General features: G+C 38.5%; 2 protein-coding genes across 2 annotated transcripts; one reads left to right on the top strand and one right to left on the bottom strand.

The window, feature by feature from the left end:
• Nucleotides 1-28: 28 nt before the first annotated feature.
• mob1ba (MOB kinase activator 1Ba) lies at nt 29-11,598 on the bottom strand. Its single transcript, XM_027138507.2, has 6 exons — nt 11,232-11,598; nt 5,634-5,800; nt 2,967-3,060; nt 2,663-2,796; nt 1,711-1,874; nt 29-1,538 (listed from the first exon to the last, which is right to left on the bottom strand). Exons 1-6 carry the CDS (start codon nt 11,243-11,245, stop codon nt 1,461-1,463), a joined length of 651 nt encoding a protein of 216 aa, XP_026994308.1. The 5' UTR covers nt 11,246-11,598; the 3' UTR covers nt 29-1,460.
• Nucleotides 11,599-12,304: 706 nt separating this feature from the next.
• Nucleotides 12,305-17,806, top strand: grsf1 (G-rich RNA sequence binding factor 1). Its single transcript, XM_047818319.1, has 10 exons — nt 12,305-12,681; nt 14,225-14,366; nt 14,990-15,145; nt 15,238-15,366; nt 15,454-15,592; nt 15,802-15,905; nt 16,345-16,424; nt 17,016-17,151; nt 17,558-17,617; nt 17,718-17,806. The coding sequence occupies exons 1-9, from the start codon at nt 12,463-12,465 to the stop codon at nt 17,593-17,595; spliced, it is 1,143 nt and encodes a 380-aa protein (XP_047674275.1). The 5' UTR covers nt 12,305-12,462; the 3' UTR covers nt 17,596-17,617; nt 17,718-17,806.
• The last annotated feature ends 66 nt before the right edge of the window (nt 17,807-17,872 follow it).

The following is a 17,872-nucleotide window of genomic DNA, read 5'->3' as shown; positions in this document are numbered from 1 at the left end:
AGAGGACACAGGAAACAAGACAGGACAATCTTGGTCAAACATTTTATTACACTATAAACAGCATTCAATATTGTACCACAAAAGTTTTGCACGTTAAACATTTTGATCTCATTTCCACTGCATACTATGTGTGTACATTATTTACAATTTCTCAGCAAAAACAATACAGTGTATTCAATAACGGCTGAAAGGAAATGCTAATGTTATTTAGAAATAAGGGCTTGAGAAAAGGCCTAGCATTTATATCTATTACATCCTGTTAACATCCATGAGGTGAATCAGATTTAAAATCAAATAACGTTTCATCATCGAGCAGTTTCGACATGATATTTAACCACTTTGCAACATGTTTGCGGTGTCTCAATAATAAGTCAGCTGTAGTGGAATAAAAAACCTCTCGTTATGCAAATAATTCAAAGTGCACGCAACAAAACAGCAACCGATATTACATCAGATGCATGGCTAGGATCACACATTAGATACCACAACCCTGTCATTTATGTGTAAAGTTATTACACTTGTATACTCCATCTATAAGCTTAATCCATGTTTTGCTCTGTTTAACATTTGTGTAGCTAAACAGACAAAGAACCTGACCGACGTGCAGGAACAAAGTCGAGGAAAATGAACACAAATAAAAAGATGTGACAGAATTTTCTCAGGTTTTCTGCTGCTTCAGTTTTTCAGGGTTAGATATTGGCACTAGCTCTGGGGTTTACAAGCCTCGCCTATGGAAAGGACAACATTTGAAAGAAAGAAGAAAGAAAGAAAGAATGGAAAAAAAGAAAGAAAAGATGGACATTGCATAGTAATCATTACCCTATTCCCTTCCTGTTATAAACTAAACGCCCCACTTTTAAAGAGCCTATAGATAAAATCGAAGTAAAGCTATCTATGTTACGATTCATTACTACTGAATTACTCTATCTGTAAAAAAAAGTCATGTCAGGTGACAGCGGACTCAGTGCAAAAAAAAATAAAAATACAGAACTATTTTGTGACCAGGAGAAATAAAATATGATACTCAAGAAATGAGGGGGGGAAAAAAAACAACAACTCCAGCTATGAAAACATCAGCAGAAATGAGGTGCATTTTACTGGCTTTATCTCTTACCAAAGTGTCTACATGCTTTATTCAGTAAATAACAAAGAAAACCCCAAAACCGTATTTTGAGGAAATTTTGCACTATGGAGACGAGTGGTGCTTTTTTCACAGAACGGTTACTATTTGCGGGTGGACGTACGCCAGGCACTTACGTAGATACGATCGACTTTTTTAGACAAAAGGTCACACAGACATTAGAAACACGAGGAGCATTCGCCGCCTATTTTAAAACAGTACACAATAAAAGACTAATCCAGGAGCCAGTCCCACATACCTGTAAAACGACAGAGAAAACAAAACCAGGCTGCTGTGCACAGTAATCAGGGAAACGGGGGAAAATAATGATCCATTTAACCTATCTGTCTTTAGAGGTAAGCTTCTCGATCAGTTCCTGAAGAGGGGCCAGCTCTTTCCTGTCAATCAGGTTGAACTCCTACAAAGAACAAAAACAGATGAGAGACCTGAAAAAGTAATTAATATTATAATCATCGATGATCACTGTTCACAAACAAACAGAGCCTTGTTAGCATGGGCAAGTGGAAACCGCACATTAACGGGAACGTGCTTTTGTTTTCAGGAGATTTACAGAAAATGGCCGTACGCACCTGGACAAAGAAGATGAAGTGTTTGAATGAGGTGTTGAGATGAGCCTCCTCCTGCAGTTGGATGACGGAGTCAAAGTGCTGGTGGTAAATGTGAGCGTAGACGCGGAACAGCCGCTTCAGGATCGTCTTCGCCACAGACATGAAGTTCTTAGGGAACGGCACGCCTGAAATACAAACGCAAAGACCCGACATTTTTACAATACTGTTACACAACAGGCTCAGAAACGTAATGTTATAGTAAATAATCAATTGCTGCTTGGTGTGCTTATTCCTCTAAAACCACAGAGATTTAGACAGCCACACTTTGTCCTCTCGCATGGTTCAAAGCAACCAGTTAGCTCCTGTTATCATTTATAAGAGTTACAAACAGTTGTAAACTCTTAACTCTCAGTTAATTTGCATTCTCCAGAGCTGTGGTATATAAGACTAAAGCTGATGAAATAACTGGATGCATTTTAACTATAGCTAAACAACGATACTTTTGGATACACATAAAACATCCTGTCTCATCCTGCCCTTGGATATGAAGCAAGAATATAATTAAATACCCTCCGTATTGCTCGTGTCTCTATACAACAAACCTACATCCTGCTGTTTATCTGTCTACAGTAAGCAGCAAGGCACAATCATTGGATGTCTGTGTTTTGGGTTGTGTGTCCTGCTATGCTTTAATTCCTTTCTTCACTATCTCTCGCTTTGAGAAAGGGAGACCGAGAGAATCTTCCTTTCACTTTGACAACAGTAGTATCTGTGCAAACATACTGGTATGTGTAGTCTATTTTATATGGTAATGGCTGCTATGGAAATAAGCTCAACCGCTCATTGTGTCCAATTTCTCAAGAGATGTGCATCTTGCCTCGTGTAGCAGAAATCGTTTGCTATTACTTTACTGCAAAAAGGGCTTCTTACTTCATGAGCTCATCATTCTAAAGGGAAAAAAATAAGATCTCACCAATTTTTGAAGGGAAAAGGGTTTCATCGTCAAGCTGATCCTGAACCCAGGTCATCAGGTAATCAATGTACTTTGGAGCAGAGCATTTGATTGGCTTTTTAATGTTGGTCCCGTCGGCCCAATGGTATTCGTACCTGAAGATAAAGATTTTTTTTTAAATGCGACTTGTTTAACGCAAACTGCCGCATGCTGAAATTTTCGGAGGATCCTTTCTTTGTAATCAATAACTAGAGGCAAAGTTATAAGCAGATGGTCAGCACATCTATTTTTGAAGACTGCAAAGCAAAAAAAAAGTAGGTCTTACTTTGGCCCAGCAGACATTAGCGGGCAGTTTTCTTCGGTGCAGAAATCAGTGATGGTCCCATACAGCATGTTGATCTGATTAAAGAAGTCCACAGCTAGAGAAAAACACAATGTCAAGCATTAATAACATCACAAATACTACATCACAAACTCCATGATCATTTACAATGGCCTACATTCCTTTACATCTGCTAATTATTGAACGAGACATAACATGAATTCATTATGTCGCACTTTGTTGACCTTCTGTCTGAAATTCCTTAAGCTGGTATGACAAGTTCATGGAGCATAAAACAAAACATCTAACAATTAACATGACTGTTAATACTATTACAACTACTACTAATAATAATCATCCTGCTCATGTGTCATTATCCTCTTTGTTAAATACCAATTAACTCCATTCATTATAAGCCTTAGATTATGTGGAGCATCCAGCATACAAGCAATTGCTATGTTTGGACCAAACAACTGAGCACCGGTGACTGTGGCATTTGTAGTTGTAGACATTAATCAGATGTAAAAAGTGTAGTACAGTTGAAGTCACAGAGAAAAGTGCTTTAGGTGTTTAAAGAAAGGAAACTGGCCAAAACTTCTCTGATCTCTGTACAGTGTCCACGCTGGGCTCACTGCACAAATCACTTTTACTCAACATTTCATTAAACATTGTTGTGCAACATAAAGAATGACACTAAAAAAAAGAAGAAGAAAAAAACGGCAGCATTTGTAGTTACTGACTCGTTTTTGTGCTAGAAACATTTCCAAGAAAAAAATAATTTGTAAGAAAATATTCTTTAGGTGAGCATACTGATTCCTGGACAATTTTTTTATTACTTTACACGTCATTATTACGCATGTGTGTGAGTTAGTTAATTCAGTTTTTGTAAAATAGGATTTGTGCAACTGTTGTATTGGTGTTTGGGGGAAAGAAAAATATTTGTGGCTATTTTCTAACACTACAAATTCCATAGCTACAGACGCTCTGGTGCTTTGCTTCGATAGGTTCTTCATATGTTACTATAGAAACAACAACAGGACAATAGTGCAGACACACAAACCTGTCATTAATCTATCTGAGCAGGCAGGTATATTAGTTACGAACCAAACAGCACCGCTAACCACAAGGACATTTCCACACGTCTGTGGAAACAAATTAGTCTAAAGCTATCCCTTACAGCAACGGGATGGACAGTACCCAATGTCCATCTCCTCTCATTTGACGGGTAAGAGGCCACGCCTATCTTTTCCTGTTCTTCTGTAATTAGATGAAATCAAACACTTCAGTCATCTCAAGTAAGCAGCTGCTGTCACAAATCCACCCTTCCCTGAGGCTATCACTTACAGCCATTCGCGTTACGCTGCTGTGTCTTTGTTGTTAATAAAAAACTGCACTGAGATACAACAGCACCGAGCACATGCCTTGGGTCAGACTGCTATATAAAATGCATTAGAACCAGGTCATAGCTTTAGAGAAGAGAGAGAGAAAGTGGCATAGTATAAAATTATGCAACATAAAAAAAAAATCACTGCTGGAACCCTGCTAGTGACTGCAGCTTTAAACATACTGCTGTTTTAAAAAGTAATATATTTATTAGCTGTACCCGTCTTGTTGGACCACATAGTAGAAAATCCTTACACGAATAGACTATATTGGGTCCAGCATATTAAATTTATTTACCGTACTAATATCAGGGGATGAAATCTGCAATGTGATGTTGCACACAGACACACACACACACATATAGGCTCACACACAGACAGACACACTGATCCCTACAATAAACTCTATAGCATATAAACAACTCAATTTTATAGATTTAACAAAAAAATGGGGGGAAAGGGAAAGCCCCAATCAAACTGTTCACACTCTAAATACATAATTGCTTTCATGATGCCACACATCAGGAGTTGGAGATAAGTGATTTGTCCTACAGCTACAGTCATCACCTGGAGAGCTTCAGCAGCTCTGATTTCCAAATCATTGTTATCATGAATGACTCCACTTACAGGCACAAGATCTTTTTTATACACAGACAAGCTCACAAGATGCAAAGTGTGTTAATGTATGAACTTAACTATTTGGAATATGTCCTAGGAACATAATCAAGAATAGGGTGAAGTTACACATGAAGCAGATATAAGCACCCTAAAGCTGACTCTATTCCTATAATAGCATGTCACCGAGGGTTTTATTCCTCTTATACAACCGCGATTTCCTATTACTAGTTATTGTACTAACATTTTTTAGATATGTTTAGAAGTTATTTCCCGTTATCGCTTACGAGCAGTTTGTCATGTTACTGACTGTTCTGACGTTCAAAACTTATTCTCACCCGAGAGATGCATAAATCATAAACAAACATCTTACAGAAAACTTCATCAGTATATTTTTAATCTGTCTATTTTTGGGCATAGATTATGTGGCCCATCTATCATGCTGTGGCTGTGTTACTGTACAAATGTCAATGTATTAGAATTGATGTATTGAATGCATTAATATGAACCACTGATGAATTAACACCTTCTGACTAATCAGCATGGAGAATTTAACAGCTGTCTATCCAAACACACAAATATCAGAGTGGTCATTTTTCTTCTAAATGAATATTAAAACAGATTTGGAGCAAATCTGTAGTGACACACGCGCACAGACAGACGCAATTCTTACTGTTTACTGCCACCCATTCGTTGAGGTCTTCTCCATCTGGAAGCATGACAGCCATGCGCAGGTTGCCGCTGCCCAGAGTTGCCTCGGCATGCTTCAGCAACTCATACTGGTGTGAGCCCTCCGGAATGTTCTTCTTCGGCTTGAACGTCTTCGATGAGCGACTACCGCTGTGGAGAAGAAAGCAAAAATAAATAACAAATTTTTATCACTTGTTAAGCTAGATCCCCCAGGCAAGTTATTCCTGGCCACAATTTCTGATCGAGAGCCTTCTAGGTGTTCATGTAAACACACAAAATCTTATTGCCCAAAGCGCAGAATTAAAATTAGTTCTCATACTGGAGGAGAAGGAAGCAGCACTCTTCCTTCAGGCTTTAGAGAACCTGCATGCGTCTACATCTGCAGAGCATCAAAAGATGTCAAGCAACAGAGAAATGTCAGTGTCCGTCACACTGACTTAATTGTGGATCAGTTTAAAGTGCTGCACCATCTCGAACACAAACTCATCAGCAATAACTTGATGTTAAGCCTGATTCAGAAAAGAAACAATAGTACTATTAAAGTGCACATTTACATTTACAGCATTTGGCAGAACATGTAGAGTTTAAACTAGAGTTTCATAATTGTAAAAAATAAAAATCCCTGCTCTCACATGTTTGGACCCTACACGCACACGCATGTCTGAGCCGAAAGGTGCAGAGCCAAACAACAGGAAGGAAGCTAGGGAAGGATGTGCTTGAGCAATGACTTGTTAAACAGAAATATTAAATAGAACCAACAATGAACAGGAGAGCCAAAACAAATCGGTCTCTAAAGCCTGAGCCTGAATTTTCAGGGTCTGGACATCAAGAAAAGTCAGTATTTACTGAGATCCTGTCCAGGTTTAGGTCCACAGAACAACATGCAATACACTGCATTACTTATATAGGATTCTGTTGAGCATGAATAAGTATTAAAATGAGCATTGTACAAAACTACAGTGATTAGAATACAGATTATTTACTGTACATAGCCTTAAAGTGCATTAAGGTCTAACTAAACACAGGAAGTGGGAACCAGGAAGACTGTGGTCTTTTAGAAGTAGCATAAATAAGATCATCCAGATAGTTAAAGCAAATAAAGTGAAAGTGTCCTGTGTGTTTAAGTTCCACGCTGAACTAATCTCCTCTATATAAAGAGTTTACGGGAGTGAACGACTATGAGGATGTTTTTAATACACAGACTTCAAAGCACTTCTACAGGTCGCGCCGGTATAAGGGCATGAGTTAAAAGCCGCAAATGTAAATGTGAATGTAAATGACTTCCACTGGTCATTCAGTCCAGCCCCCAAAAAATTAGACAATGATACGCCCTCCCGCGGGCCTGGCCTTCTAAGGCAACACCTTTCAGCAGAGGAGCAACGTCAACTGACCCATTATTATTTTCATAGGAGCTTCAAGTTAGGCCTGATTTACATCTGTGTGTCTGCCAGTGTGCTATAGCACCTAATGTGAACGTGTGCGCCAAGGGGCAGGGTTACAGGTAACAAACAGGAATATACAGAGAAAAGAAAACAGAAATGTTAAAGGGAGTCTTGCATTTCATCGCAGAACGGAAAATGTTAAGAAGTAGTAATGTGCTGCGTGTGATGAAGGAAAATGTTGTTTAAACTTGAGATTTGCCCAGATGAGTACAGCCTATGAGGATAAAACATGCAGAAGGAGGGTCACAACCTTTTCTAGTTTGTAACCGGATACGTCTCCCAGTCTCAACCAATCAGCATTAACATGAAGCCTCACTTACGCACAGCACCAAAAAGTGCACGTAATTTGCTTTAGGCTGTTTTCTTATCTTTGAACACTTTTCTAGCACTGAGTGTCCTCAACATCTGTGTATTGTTTTAATGTGACTATAATCCTGTATTTTTAATGTGACTAACTCCTGACCAATATAATGCACATTCTGAGGCTGCCCACTATTACTTAATATTCATATTGTCTTACACTACAAACCTCTGTTGTTGACTTGTATACTGTTCGGTCTACTACAGACCTGAATACCAAAAAACCTCAGGAGGAAATTCTGCAATTCTCAACCTACTTATTCAAACTACCTAAACTCAACAGTGGGACGTGTTAAAATGACACGGCTGTCAAGCCATGAGTGTTTTTAAGCAGCTGTTCCAAACCTGAGCAGGAACATGTTAATTCAGTACTTAATATCGAGAAATAGCAAGCTAAATCAAATGCTAAAAGGTGGGAGATGATGAGAAACAAAATAGAGAGGTTTTTTTTTTTTAATCTGCGTTTGACGGCATTTGAGCACTCTGTGGGGTCATTTAATAAATGTCACTGGAATTAATCATGCTTTGAAAAAAGTCGTTAAAACTGTGAGAGGAATTTCCCAGAGTGGTGAGATAAAGTCAGTGGGGACGTGTTAAAACAGAGATGAAATGCAAACAGCTGTGATTAACAAGTGTACGTACTGGAGTCATTTTATTCCTGATATTTCCACTGACTGAACACATCATTGGGGCAAGTCGTGGCCTGATGGTTAGAGAGTCTGACTCCTAATCGTAAGGTTGTGGGTTCGAGTCTCGGGTCGGCCACGACTGAGGTGCACTTGAGCAAGGCACCGAACCCCCCCAACTGCTCCCCGGGCGCCGCGGCATAAATGGCTGCGCACTGCTCCGGGTGGGTGTTCACGGTGTGTGTGTTCACTTTGGATGGGTCAAATGCAGAGAACGAATTCTGAGTATGGGTCACCGTACTTAGCCGTATGTCACGTCACATCAGGACATGAAACTGATATTATTTATATCACTAAACTACTTTTGGATGATTTTCGTCTCAGTAAAAATGAGTAAAAAGGTGATCTAAAGACAACTGGTTGTGTTCTACAATGCAAATAAATATGCTACTTAGTAATGCATGTATACACACTGTCAGCCTTTGACTATTCTAGTGAGCTATGGATAATGTTAGAAAAATGGAGATAGACAGATTTTAACGAAAGTCATTCCCTGGAATCTGAGGAAACAGTGGTTTGCTGTTCTTTCAGTAAAAGCCTCATGCGAACAGCAATTCCTGAGGTCAAGTGACTGCTATGTGGCAGAACCAAATGTTCTGTGCTAGAGCATACATCATGTGCCTATATAATAAAGCTTATGCTGACATTTTCTTAAATTAAGAAGCTGTTGTAAAACACACTGCAGCACAGTGTGAGAGAGGGCATTTTGAGGAACTGTGGCTTTCGTGAAACCAAAGCTGGCTGATGGAAAAAAGCCTAATATAGAGTGCGGGTGGAAACTACTGACCTTAATCTAGCACAACAATAATGTATGTAATGTCTCTCGCACACTCAAGGTCACAACTTGTTCCAAACTGTGCATCATTTTGTCCTTAATCCTAAAAAGCTAAGTGGGTGGTATGTTTTACATTATTGTTTAAATGCATTACTTTTAACAAGTTAATAAAATAAAAAAATAATAGGTTTGTCACTGTCGACTCTGACATGACAGCCTGTCTGTTAAGCCGGCTTTACGCTTGTTCAAGTTTATTACTCGTCATGCCGCATAGAAAAACACTTCATTCTGCCTACATCATCAATCAGAGCAATCAGGGCTTGTGCACAAAACACCACAAACAGAAAAACTTGCAAAATTAGCTTGATGTAATAAAAATCCGTCTTCTGTCGGGTATAAAACTTCCATGTTGCCTCACTTTATGTTCCGTCATGACAGGAGTGTGATGAGACACTACAGAGGCATTTTCATCAGTCACAACACAACAAACTGCTCTTCTTTTAAACCCCATATAGTTTGTATACATTTCACCATTATCGATAACATTCATAACTCTCCTACGAGTTTTGTCATCCTACACCTTTCTCCTATTGGCTGACTCGTCGATGTTGATCACATATTTCTGACACTACCAGAATTTTGTCATTAGCTGACTGCTAGGTGGCATTAAATCAGCTAATGGTGAGCACATCATATACAATCCAAGACCACCGAACTCACCTCATGGCCAAAGATTATCCTTTACGTTATCCCTTATGTTACATTGTGCCTGCAGCAATGAATCAGGGTCAACTGTTGAACAACGCAAAGCTGGCACGTTCTAACACATTTGTTACACTTTGTAACACATCATAGCAAGTCATAAAATCGTGAGATTTTAACCAACCATTTGTCAGCACTTTATCTTTGATCACAGTGGCACTAAAAGCAGCTGCCAATAAGCGTCACATCATGCAATCCAAGACCACTGACCAAAGTATTTCTACGACAAGCGATTTTATCTGCGACAAAAAAATTAGTCTAAAAATAGACACTTTTAAGCCAATTTTGGTTGAAATAAGAACCGGCCTAAATACAACAACTGAAATTACTTTTTTTTTTAAAAACATTCAGCCAGCACTCATATACAATCCAGTTGCTGATTTGTTTTAAATGCTTTACTTTAAGTACTACCTTAAATAGTAAACATAGATGAGATTAAATTTAGATTAAAGGAACTGAAAGACAGCATGTGACCCCTGTATTGTCCTCAAACGAGCAGATTCAATTAGACAAGCACATGATTTAATTCTGCATCCCTGAAACCCGGCTCTACTTCATGCAGAAGTGCACTCTGGCTTTTATATTTCCTGATTAACAGAAGCTCAGAATAACAGACAGAATATATAACAGATACACCAGACCATCAAGCAACAAGGAGAACATTCAAAACACTGGAAGAATCTCAAACAGCTTTATGTTTTGACATGTAGTTCACTGTGGACGGTGTAGAAAGTCACTATGTATATGGAGTACACAGGGATTTGGGTCTAAACCAAAATATATCAAATCAAATCTTATTTATCACATACACATACGTACAGGGTACGACATGCAGTGAAATGCTTTTTGCATCTGTCCGGTATTTAAGCATAAAAGGAATGCAATTAGGGATAAAAAAAATAAAACCAAAACCAAATGGAGATAGATAAATAAAAAAGTATAAACAATATAAAAACTACATAAATTGTGAAAATATTTATACTTTTATAATTATATTTATAATGTTTAAATATAATAATAATAATAATATTTATAATTATAATATATACCTACAGGTTCCTTTACAAAATATTCAAAGCAGAACAAAACTTACACGGTTTATATAAATGTGTAATAACTACCACAACTCCCACAACTAATAACTTTTAACATTAACACGTTTTTACAGCTAAAATTCCTACCATGTTTAATTCACAAAACACCACGACAGTTTCAGCATGAAGGTAAAAATTGAAGCTATTCAACAAAACCAGTCTAGCTGTTAGCAATCTGACTAGCTTTAGCAAACTCCACTGTCTAAGGGTTGTTTATTATTTGTTTTTTTCTTTTTCTTCATTCACGTCACCAGTAAATTTATATATAAGTATTTAGTGCTCATATACACGGTGCGTGTGGTATTTAATACAGTAAAGAAAAACACTGAACAGTTAAACACATCCAAACCTTTCTAAAAGTAATGTCGCTAGCTTTAGCTTAGCATAGCATAGCTTAGCTCCACAGCTACCACCATCATCACAACACAGATATAAACCGATAATTCAACGTTTTATACTCACAATAGAAAGCTCATATCTATCACCAATGTTATCCAGTTATTAAATCACTAGTATAACCGTCGAGACGAACGTAAATGGATCAATAAGGTGATAAAACTCCGAGCGACGGTGAGAACTACGAACAGACGGCCGACAGTTTTCTCTTCTGTGCAACAAAACTTCTCATCGCTACTCAAAGTCTCGTCGGCATCGTAAAGTCTCGCGTGGTTTCATCATTTCAGCAACACTACACGAGAAGAAGGTTTCTCGCGTGAAATCGTTTTCAGCGCCGATTTGAAATCCGGATTTAAAGACACCGAATGTGTAAAACGTGTAAAAGATGTCAAAGCGAAGAGTTTAAACGAACTGCCGAATACACAGTAAAGACGATGCAGGGAAACTTTTAACAAGTATGGATGAAAATAATAACAACAGTTGAAAAAGGAAACCATTACGTCCAGTCAACGTATTAATTTTTCAAAATAAGAGTTTAAATGCAAAGGCGTACGAAATAGATGTGCTGCTAAAAAAATAAAAATAAAAAGCATATTAGAAAAGAGAAAAATCATCTCAGAATTCACATAATTTTTTTTAGGCTACATCAGATTTAAATATCAGGCTTTTTTCCAGTCTTCGGCTGTCCAGTTTCCTCAAAACACATTGAGCAGAAATTAAAATATATAAATGATGTTATCATATAAACAAAGTTTATTATACCATATTACAGCTGAATTCTCCAATATGTTTGTGTGGCCTGAAGGTGTGCGTTACTAGAAGACAGTAGTTTAATATGTGACATAAAAGACAGTAACAATAACAACCATAATGTTATTATTTCTTTATTAATGACTCAATAATTTACAGATTAAAAAGAAAGGGAAAAAATGGATATCATACAAAACTGGTAACAGTGTCACGTTTCAGCTGTGTGTCTTTCACAGCTCAAAAATTGTTCCTCCTGATAGATAGATAGATAGATAGATAGATAGATAGATAGATAGATAGATAGATAGATAGATAGATAGATAGATAGATAGATAGATAGATAAAATAAACTGTTTTTTTAGAGCTCTTATTTTGAAACACATCAAAGCGTCGTTATTATTTTCCAGCGCTTAACTTCACACGTCATGTGTCAGCGTGTCCTCTGCCGGTGCAGGTCAACGTGGTTGTTTCGTTAGCACGTGTTAGTTAGTTGTGTGTTTTGTTTTTATACACACACATATATACACACAATATATATTTTACGGTAATGGCTGCTTACGGAAGGACGGCGCTTGTCTCTGCGTTCGTGCGCCACTTCAGCGGAAGTCGCTCTTCATGCGTCAGGAAGTTCCTCGAGACAAACCAAAGCATGCGAGTTGTTTGTAATGTAAAATACAGACTGGGGAGAGAAAGTCATGTGTGTTCAGTGCATCCTGTGAAGGCTACATTCAGCTGGGCCGCACAACGCAGATGTCTTTCTTCTGAAGTAAGCGTTAAATAGCGTGTAATCTGGGTCAGTGATGTTTTATCAGCACACGTGTGATGTTTACAACTTAATGTTAGTAACGTTATTTTACACTGATCGTTTTCCTCCAAGTTCACCGTTGCCTCCTTCTTCAGAGGACAGCTGTTATAATGCAGCCCCTGAAGTCGCAGGTGACGTCACGGACACTTGATTTGCATATTATTTCATACGCTATAATATGAAACGTCAAGTCCAGAAGCTTTTATTGTCATTTCAACCAAATATAGCTGTTGCAGTACATAGTGAAATGAGACAACGTTTCTCCAGGATCATGGTGCTACATAAAACAAAGACAGAGCTAAGGACTTAGTACGTAGTCCTAGATACATAAAGTGCATCTGTGTGACCTGGTGCAAACAGTGCAGGACAAGACAAAAAGACAAGACTGTGCAGGACAAAAGACAACATAGACAAGACCAAAAGGCGGAAAGACTGTGCAGGGTAAAAGAGAGAAAGACAGTGCAGGACAAAAGACAACAAGATAGACAAGAAAAAAAGACAGTGCAGGACAGAAAGACAGTGCAGGACAAAGGACAAAAAGACAGTGCAGGATAAAAAGACAGAAAGACAGCGCAGGACAAAAGACGGAAAGACAGTGCAGGACAGAAAGACAGCACAGGGCAGAAAGACAGTGCAGGACAGAAAGACAGAACAGGGCAGAAAGACAGTGCAGGACAAAAGACAGAAAGACAGTGCAGTGTATTTTCACCTCATGCCCTGTGTACTTGGGAATGGGCTCATGAACCCAAATCCAGTCCAACCCTGATCAGGACAAAATGTTTAGATGAATGAATAAATAACTGAAAAACTTTGACACTAGAGTTCCTGCTGCCACTCTGTTTATAAACCTAAACCTTTTGCTTTCTATAACAATCAGCCATAACATTAAAACCATCTGCCAAATATTGTGTGGTTCCTCCAAAACAGCTCACAGCTCCTGTCAAGGGATGAAATCTACAAGACCTCTGAAGGTGTGTCGTGGTAACTGATTCTAAGACGGTAGCAACAGATCCTTTAAGTTACGATGTGGAGCCTTCGTGGATGGGATGTGTTTGCCCAGCACCTCCTAAAGGTGTTTGATCTGATTGGGTTCTGGGGAATTCGGAGAACAAGTCAACACTTTTCTCATGTTCGTGAAGCAATTGCTGAACCTTTTCCAAGACGCATTATCCTGCAGAAAAAGGCTGCTGTATACCGAAGTGGTTTCCTTGCGCTGCAGCACTAAGTAGGTTGGTGGTACAAGTCAAAATAGCATCCACAAGGTTTCCAAGGTTTCCCAGAACAATGCCCAATCCTTGAGACATACCATACAAGAAGATTACCAGTGTTTGATCGCCTGTCAGTGGTTGTATTGTTATGGCTGATCAGTGTATATCCATGATGATATCAGTAACATCTAAGAAACACAGAATTGTTGCCGTTTTGTTACCCAGGCAGCTTATTTCCTAGTTTTTAGATCTTCTCAGCACCAATGTTTATACTAACATGTAATTGTTCCCCTCAGACACCGTACAAAGAAGATGATTATCCACCACTTCCAGAGTATGCTCCTCTTCCAGAGGGCGAGCAGAAGGAAGTGTTCATCGTTCGGGTTAAAGGTCTGCCGTGGACGTGTAGTGCTGAGGATCTGCTGAAATTCTTCTCAGGTATGTCCTGCTGCTGTTTATAACAAATGTCAAGTCACAATCAAATATAGTCTACTGATGAATGTAGACCAGCAGCTTGTTGTTTACCCCTTTATATCAGTTCACTGGTGCAGTCGACCTATTAGACTTTTTCACTCGGTATAAACAAATGTATTATTGTATCACAAGACGTCTGATATAAAATGAGTCGCGACACTGTTAGCTTTCAGTATGAGTTTTTTCCCTCTGTTGAAAACCTTACACAGAATTTCAGTAGTTGAAGATAATGGCTAATTAAATAAGGATAAATACTTATGAACAAGCACTTGGGGAGTCTCACAGAGCAGAAATGACGACTTTGAGGATTTGCGTTAAAAAATAATACTAACCTTATTTATTTGTTTGTTTGTTTATTATGAATATATTGCCCCAAAAAACAACAAAAAGCCCTGAGTGTTTAGTTTTATATGAGCCATTAAGCACCACTCTGGACTGTGTCATAACAAAAAAATTCAGTGCTGAATATGGACGTCACAAAACGGGCAGAAATTCCATTACTTGCCCTACGAGGAAAAAGATTTACCTTCATGGAAAAGCTCTCTTTTAAGAGATCCATAACTGCAACAATTTATCTGTTGATACAGAGTGTCGCATTCGCAAAGGTGTGAACGGGATTCATCTTATGTATCACAAGAACGGAAAGCCCACCGGACAAGCCTTCATCGAGCTGGAGGACGAGGAGGATGTCAGCAAAGCCTTGGAGATGCACAGGCAGTATCTTGGGCCCCGTTATGTAGAAGGCATGTGCAGCTAAAATTTATAATGTAGTTAGGAACGTATAACAACATATCTGCATCTAGTGCATGACATGGAATTATACTGTGTATTGCAGTGTATGAAGTGACCAATCAGGACGCCGAGGCCATACTGAAGGGCACAGGTGAGAGCCTAGACGGAGTGGTTCGCATCCGAGGTCTGCCCTTTAACTGCGCAGAGAAGGAAATTATCCAGTTTTTTTCAGGTGTGAACCTAACACACTATAACAGTCCTCCTACAGATCCAATTCATCTTCTAAAATTGAGTCATCTTCTAAAATTGACTCTTTCAGGACTGAGCATCATGAAGGATGGGGTCACGCTGGTTATGGATCGCTGGGGTCGAAGTTCAGGGGACGCGTTTGTGCAATTTGCTACACAAGAGATGGCTGATGAAGCGCTGAAGAGAGACCGAGACGTTATTGGAAACAGGTCAGACCATTATGTTAAACTAAAAGATACCAATTGTGTCAAACTTGAAACGAAGCTTTGGTGTGCGACTCTGCTAAAATAAAAATAACCATGTGTGTTAGAACGAAATTTAATGAAACATCTGTAATTTCCCTGCATACAGGATAATGCCTTTATTATACTTCCACATCATTTGACATACTACTTGACAACGTCGACTTCCCCAACAGGTACATTGAGGTGTACCCCAGCAAGAAGAGCGAGATTCAGACGCAGTACAGCAGAGCGAGAGGAGGAGGAGACGCTACAGCTAACCCAGTCCGCACACAAAAGAGTACATTTCTTTTTGTAATAACTGCATAATTAAGATTCAAGTATTGACTTACAGTATATACTGTACAGATGCCACTCCAAGTTTTGGCTCATTTAACAGTGTGATCATAGACAATCATCAGCCATTTTATTAGGAACACTATACCAATACTGTGCAGGACCCAAATTGCTCTTAAACCACCTCAGATCTATCTTAATTTTTTTTTTTTTTTTAAGTGCTCAAAGTCTCAGTCTGGAACAAAACAAGTCACAGAGATGATATTTTTCTCCATTCTGATCTGAAGCTCTTGATCTGTATCTGTGAATTGCTGATTATATGAAATAGATGCATAAAGGAGCAGATGCATATATTTTTTTTTTCCTTAAGTGGCTGATTACTGTAGCTGTTATAAATACTCTTTTTTTTTCTTCTTTTTGTTAACAAATAGTTTTCTTTGCAGCTGGCAGTGTCTCTCTTCCCACACACTATATACACATGAGGGGTGTACCGTATCAAGCCACAGCTGAAGACATCATAAACGTGAGAACCTATTTACTAATTTATTACAATTAACTATCTCGATACTTTGTCCTGAGTTCCACTAACATGTTTATCTCGCACCTCCGGGGTTAGGGGGTCGACTTCTGCCTCCGCCATGTGTGCACAAAGTTTTACACGTACTTCAGGGTTTTCCAAAGATACGTGTTGTAGGATGATTGGCATCTCTAATTCTCTGTAGTGTGTGAATGAGTGTGTGATTATGCCCTGCAATGGGAAAACACTCTGTCTAGCTTGTCCCTTGCCTTGACGTAACAGACTGTAACCAGTGTGTAGGATAAGCGCTACAGAAAATGGATGGATAAACGCATGGCTTTTTCCACAGATATTCTTTCATATGAAGTAGAAAGGGAAGTCACAAGAAGGGGAAATGTTTAACAATTGTGGTACAGGATTCCTTCACAACTTATCCCAGTGTGCGTATGTAATAAACAGGCAATTCCGTGTACAGTTCCAGGTCCAGACATGACCGATAAAAGACATCGTCAGTAATTATTATTAGATGTTATTGTAAACATTGCGTACTTGTAATCTGCACTTCTCAGAGTATAATGTATTCTGATTTGTCTTCAGTTTTTTCACCCTATAAGGGTGGCAAAGGTTCTGATCGAGTACGGGCCCGACGGGAGACCTTGCGGCGAGGCAGCCGCTCACTTCACAACGCGACAGGATGCGCTGGAAGCAATGACCAAAGACAAGCAATACATACGTAAGGTTTATGAAACGTGCTTCAAGACATGCCGTATCTCTCGAAAAGCTTCTATCCAGGTCAAGCTGTTTAGTACATTAACATTTCTGTTTCCATCAGCTACAATGTGTGTGTGTGTGTTTATATATATATATATATATATATATATATATATATATATATATATATATATAAATAAATAAAAGATTCATCTCAATCTTTATCTCAAACCTATAGGGCAAAACTATTACCTTCACCACAGCTTGCCTAGATGAAGTCAGTTATTCATTTGGTTCTCCTGGCCCTTTAATTCATCTTATTTAATCATTAATTCATCTCACTTTGGCATTTCTAATAACTAGTGTTGTGCTAAAAAACAAAAAGTAGTTCCAAGTGTGAATCGATTTCATTTTTCTTTTCAATGCAGAGGACAGATATATTGAGCTGTACCTAAATTCCTCGTAAACGGAGACAAAGGACCGAAAAGGTTTGTTGAACTTGTCAGCTATTTTGTCAACCAATATTAAATCAATAATTTGCTTACTAACACTGCTTTTATTTATTTTTTTCTTTTCTTTTCTCTCTAGGTGAATGGTCGTGTGTACAGAGCATTTTGGCAATATTTATTTGAAATAAATATGGGGAGAAAACTGTAATTAAACCTGCCTGAATATTGTGTGTGTGTGTTTATAGTTATTCAGAATGATGAATAAACTCAATACAAAATGAAGTAGTATATATT

The sequence above is a fragment of the Tachysurus fulvidraco genome, chromosome 9 (genome assembly GCF_022655615.1).
Source record: "Tachysurus fulvidraco isolate hzauxx_2018 chromosome 9, HZAU_PFXX_2.0, whole genome shotgun sequence".
In the NCBI taxonomy this organism is placed as follows: domain Eukaryota; kingdom Metazoa; phylum Chordata; class Actinopteri; order Siluriformes; family Bagridae; genus Tachysurus; species Tachysurus fulvidraco.
The sequence above is the reverse complement of the archived record's forward strand: the minus strand, read 5'-3'. Positions and strand labels throughout refer to the sequence as shown.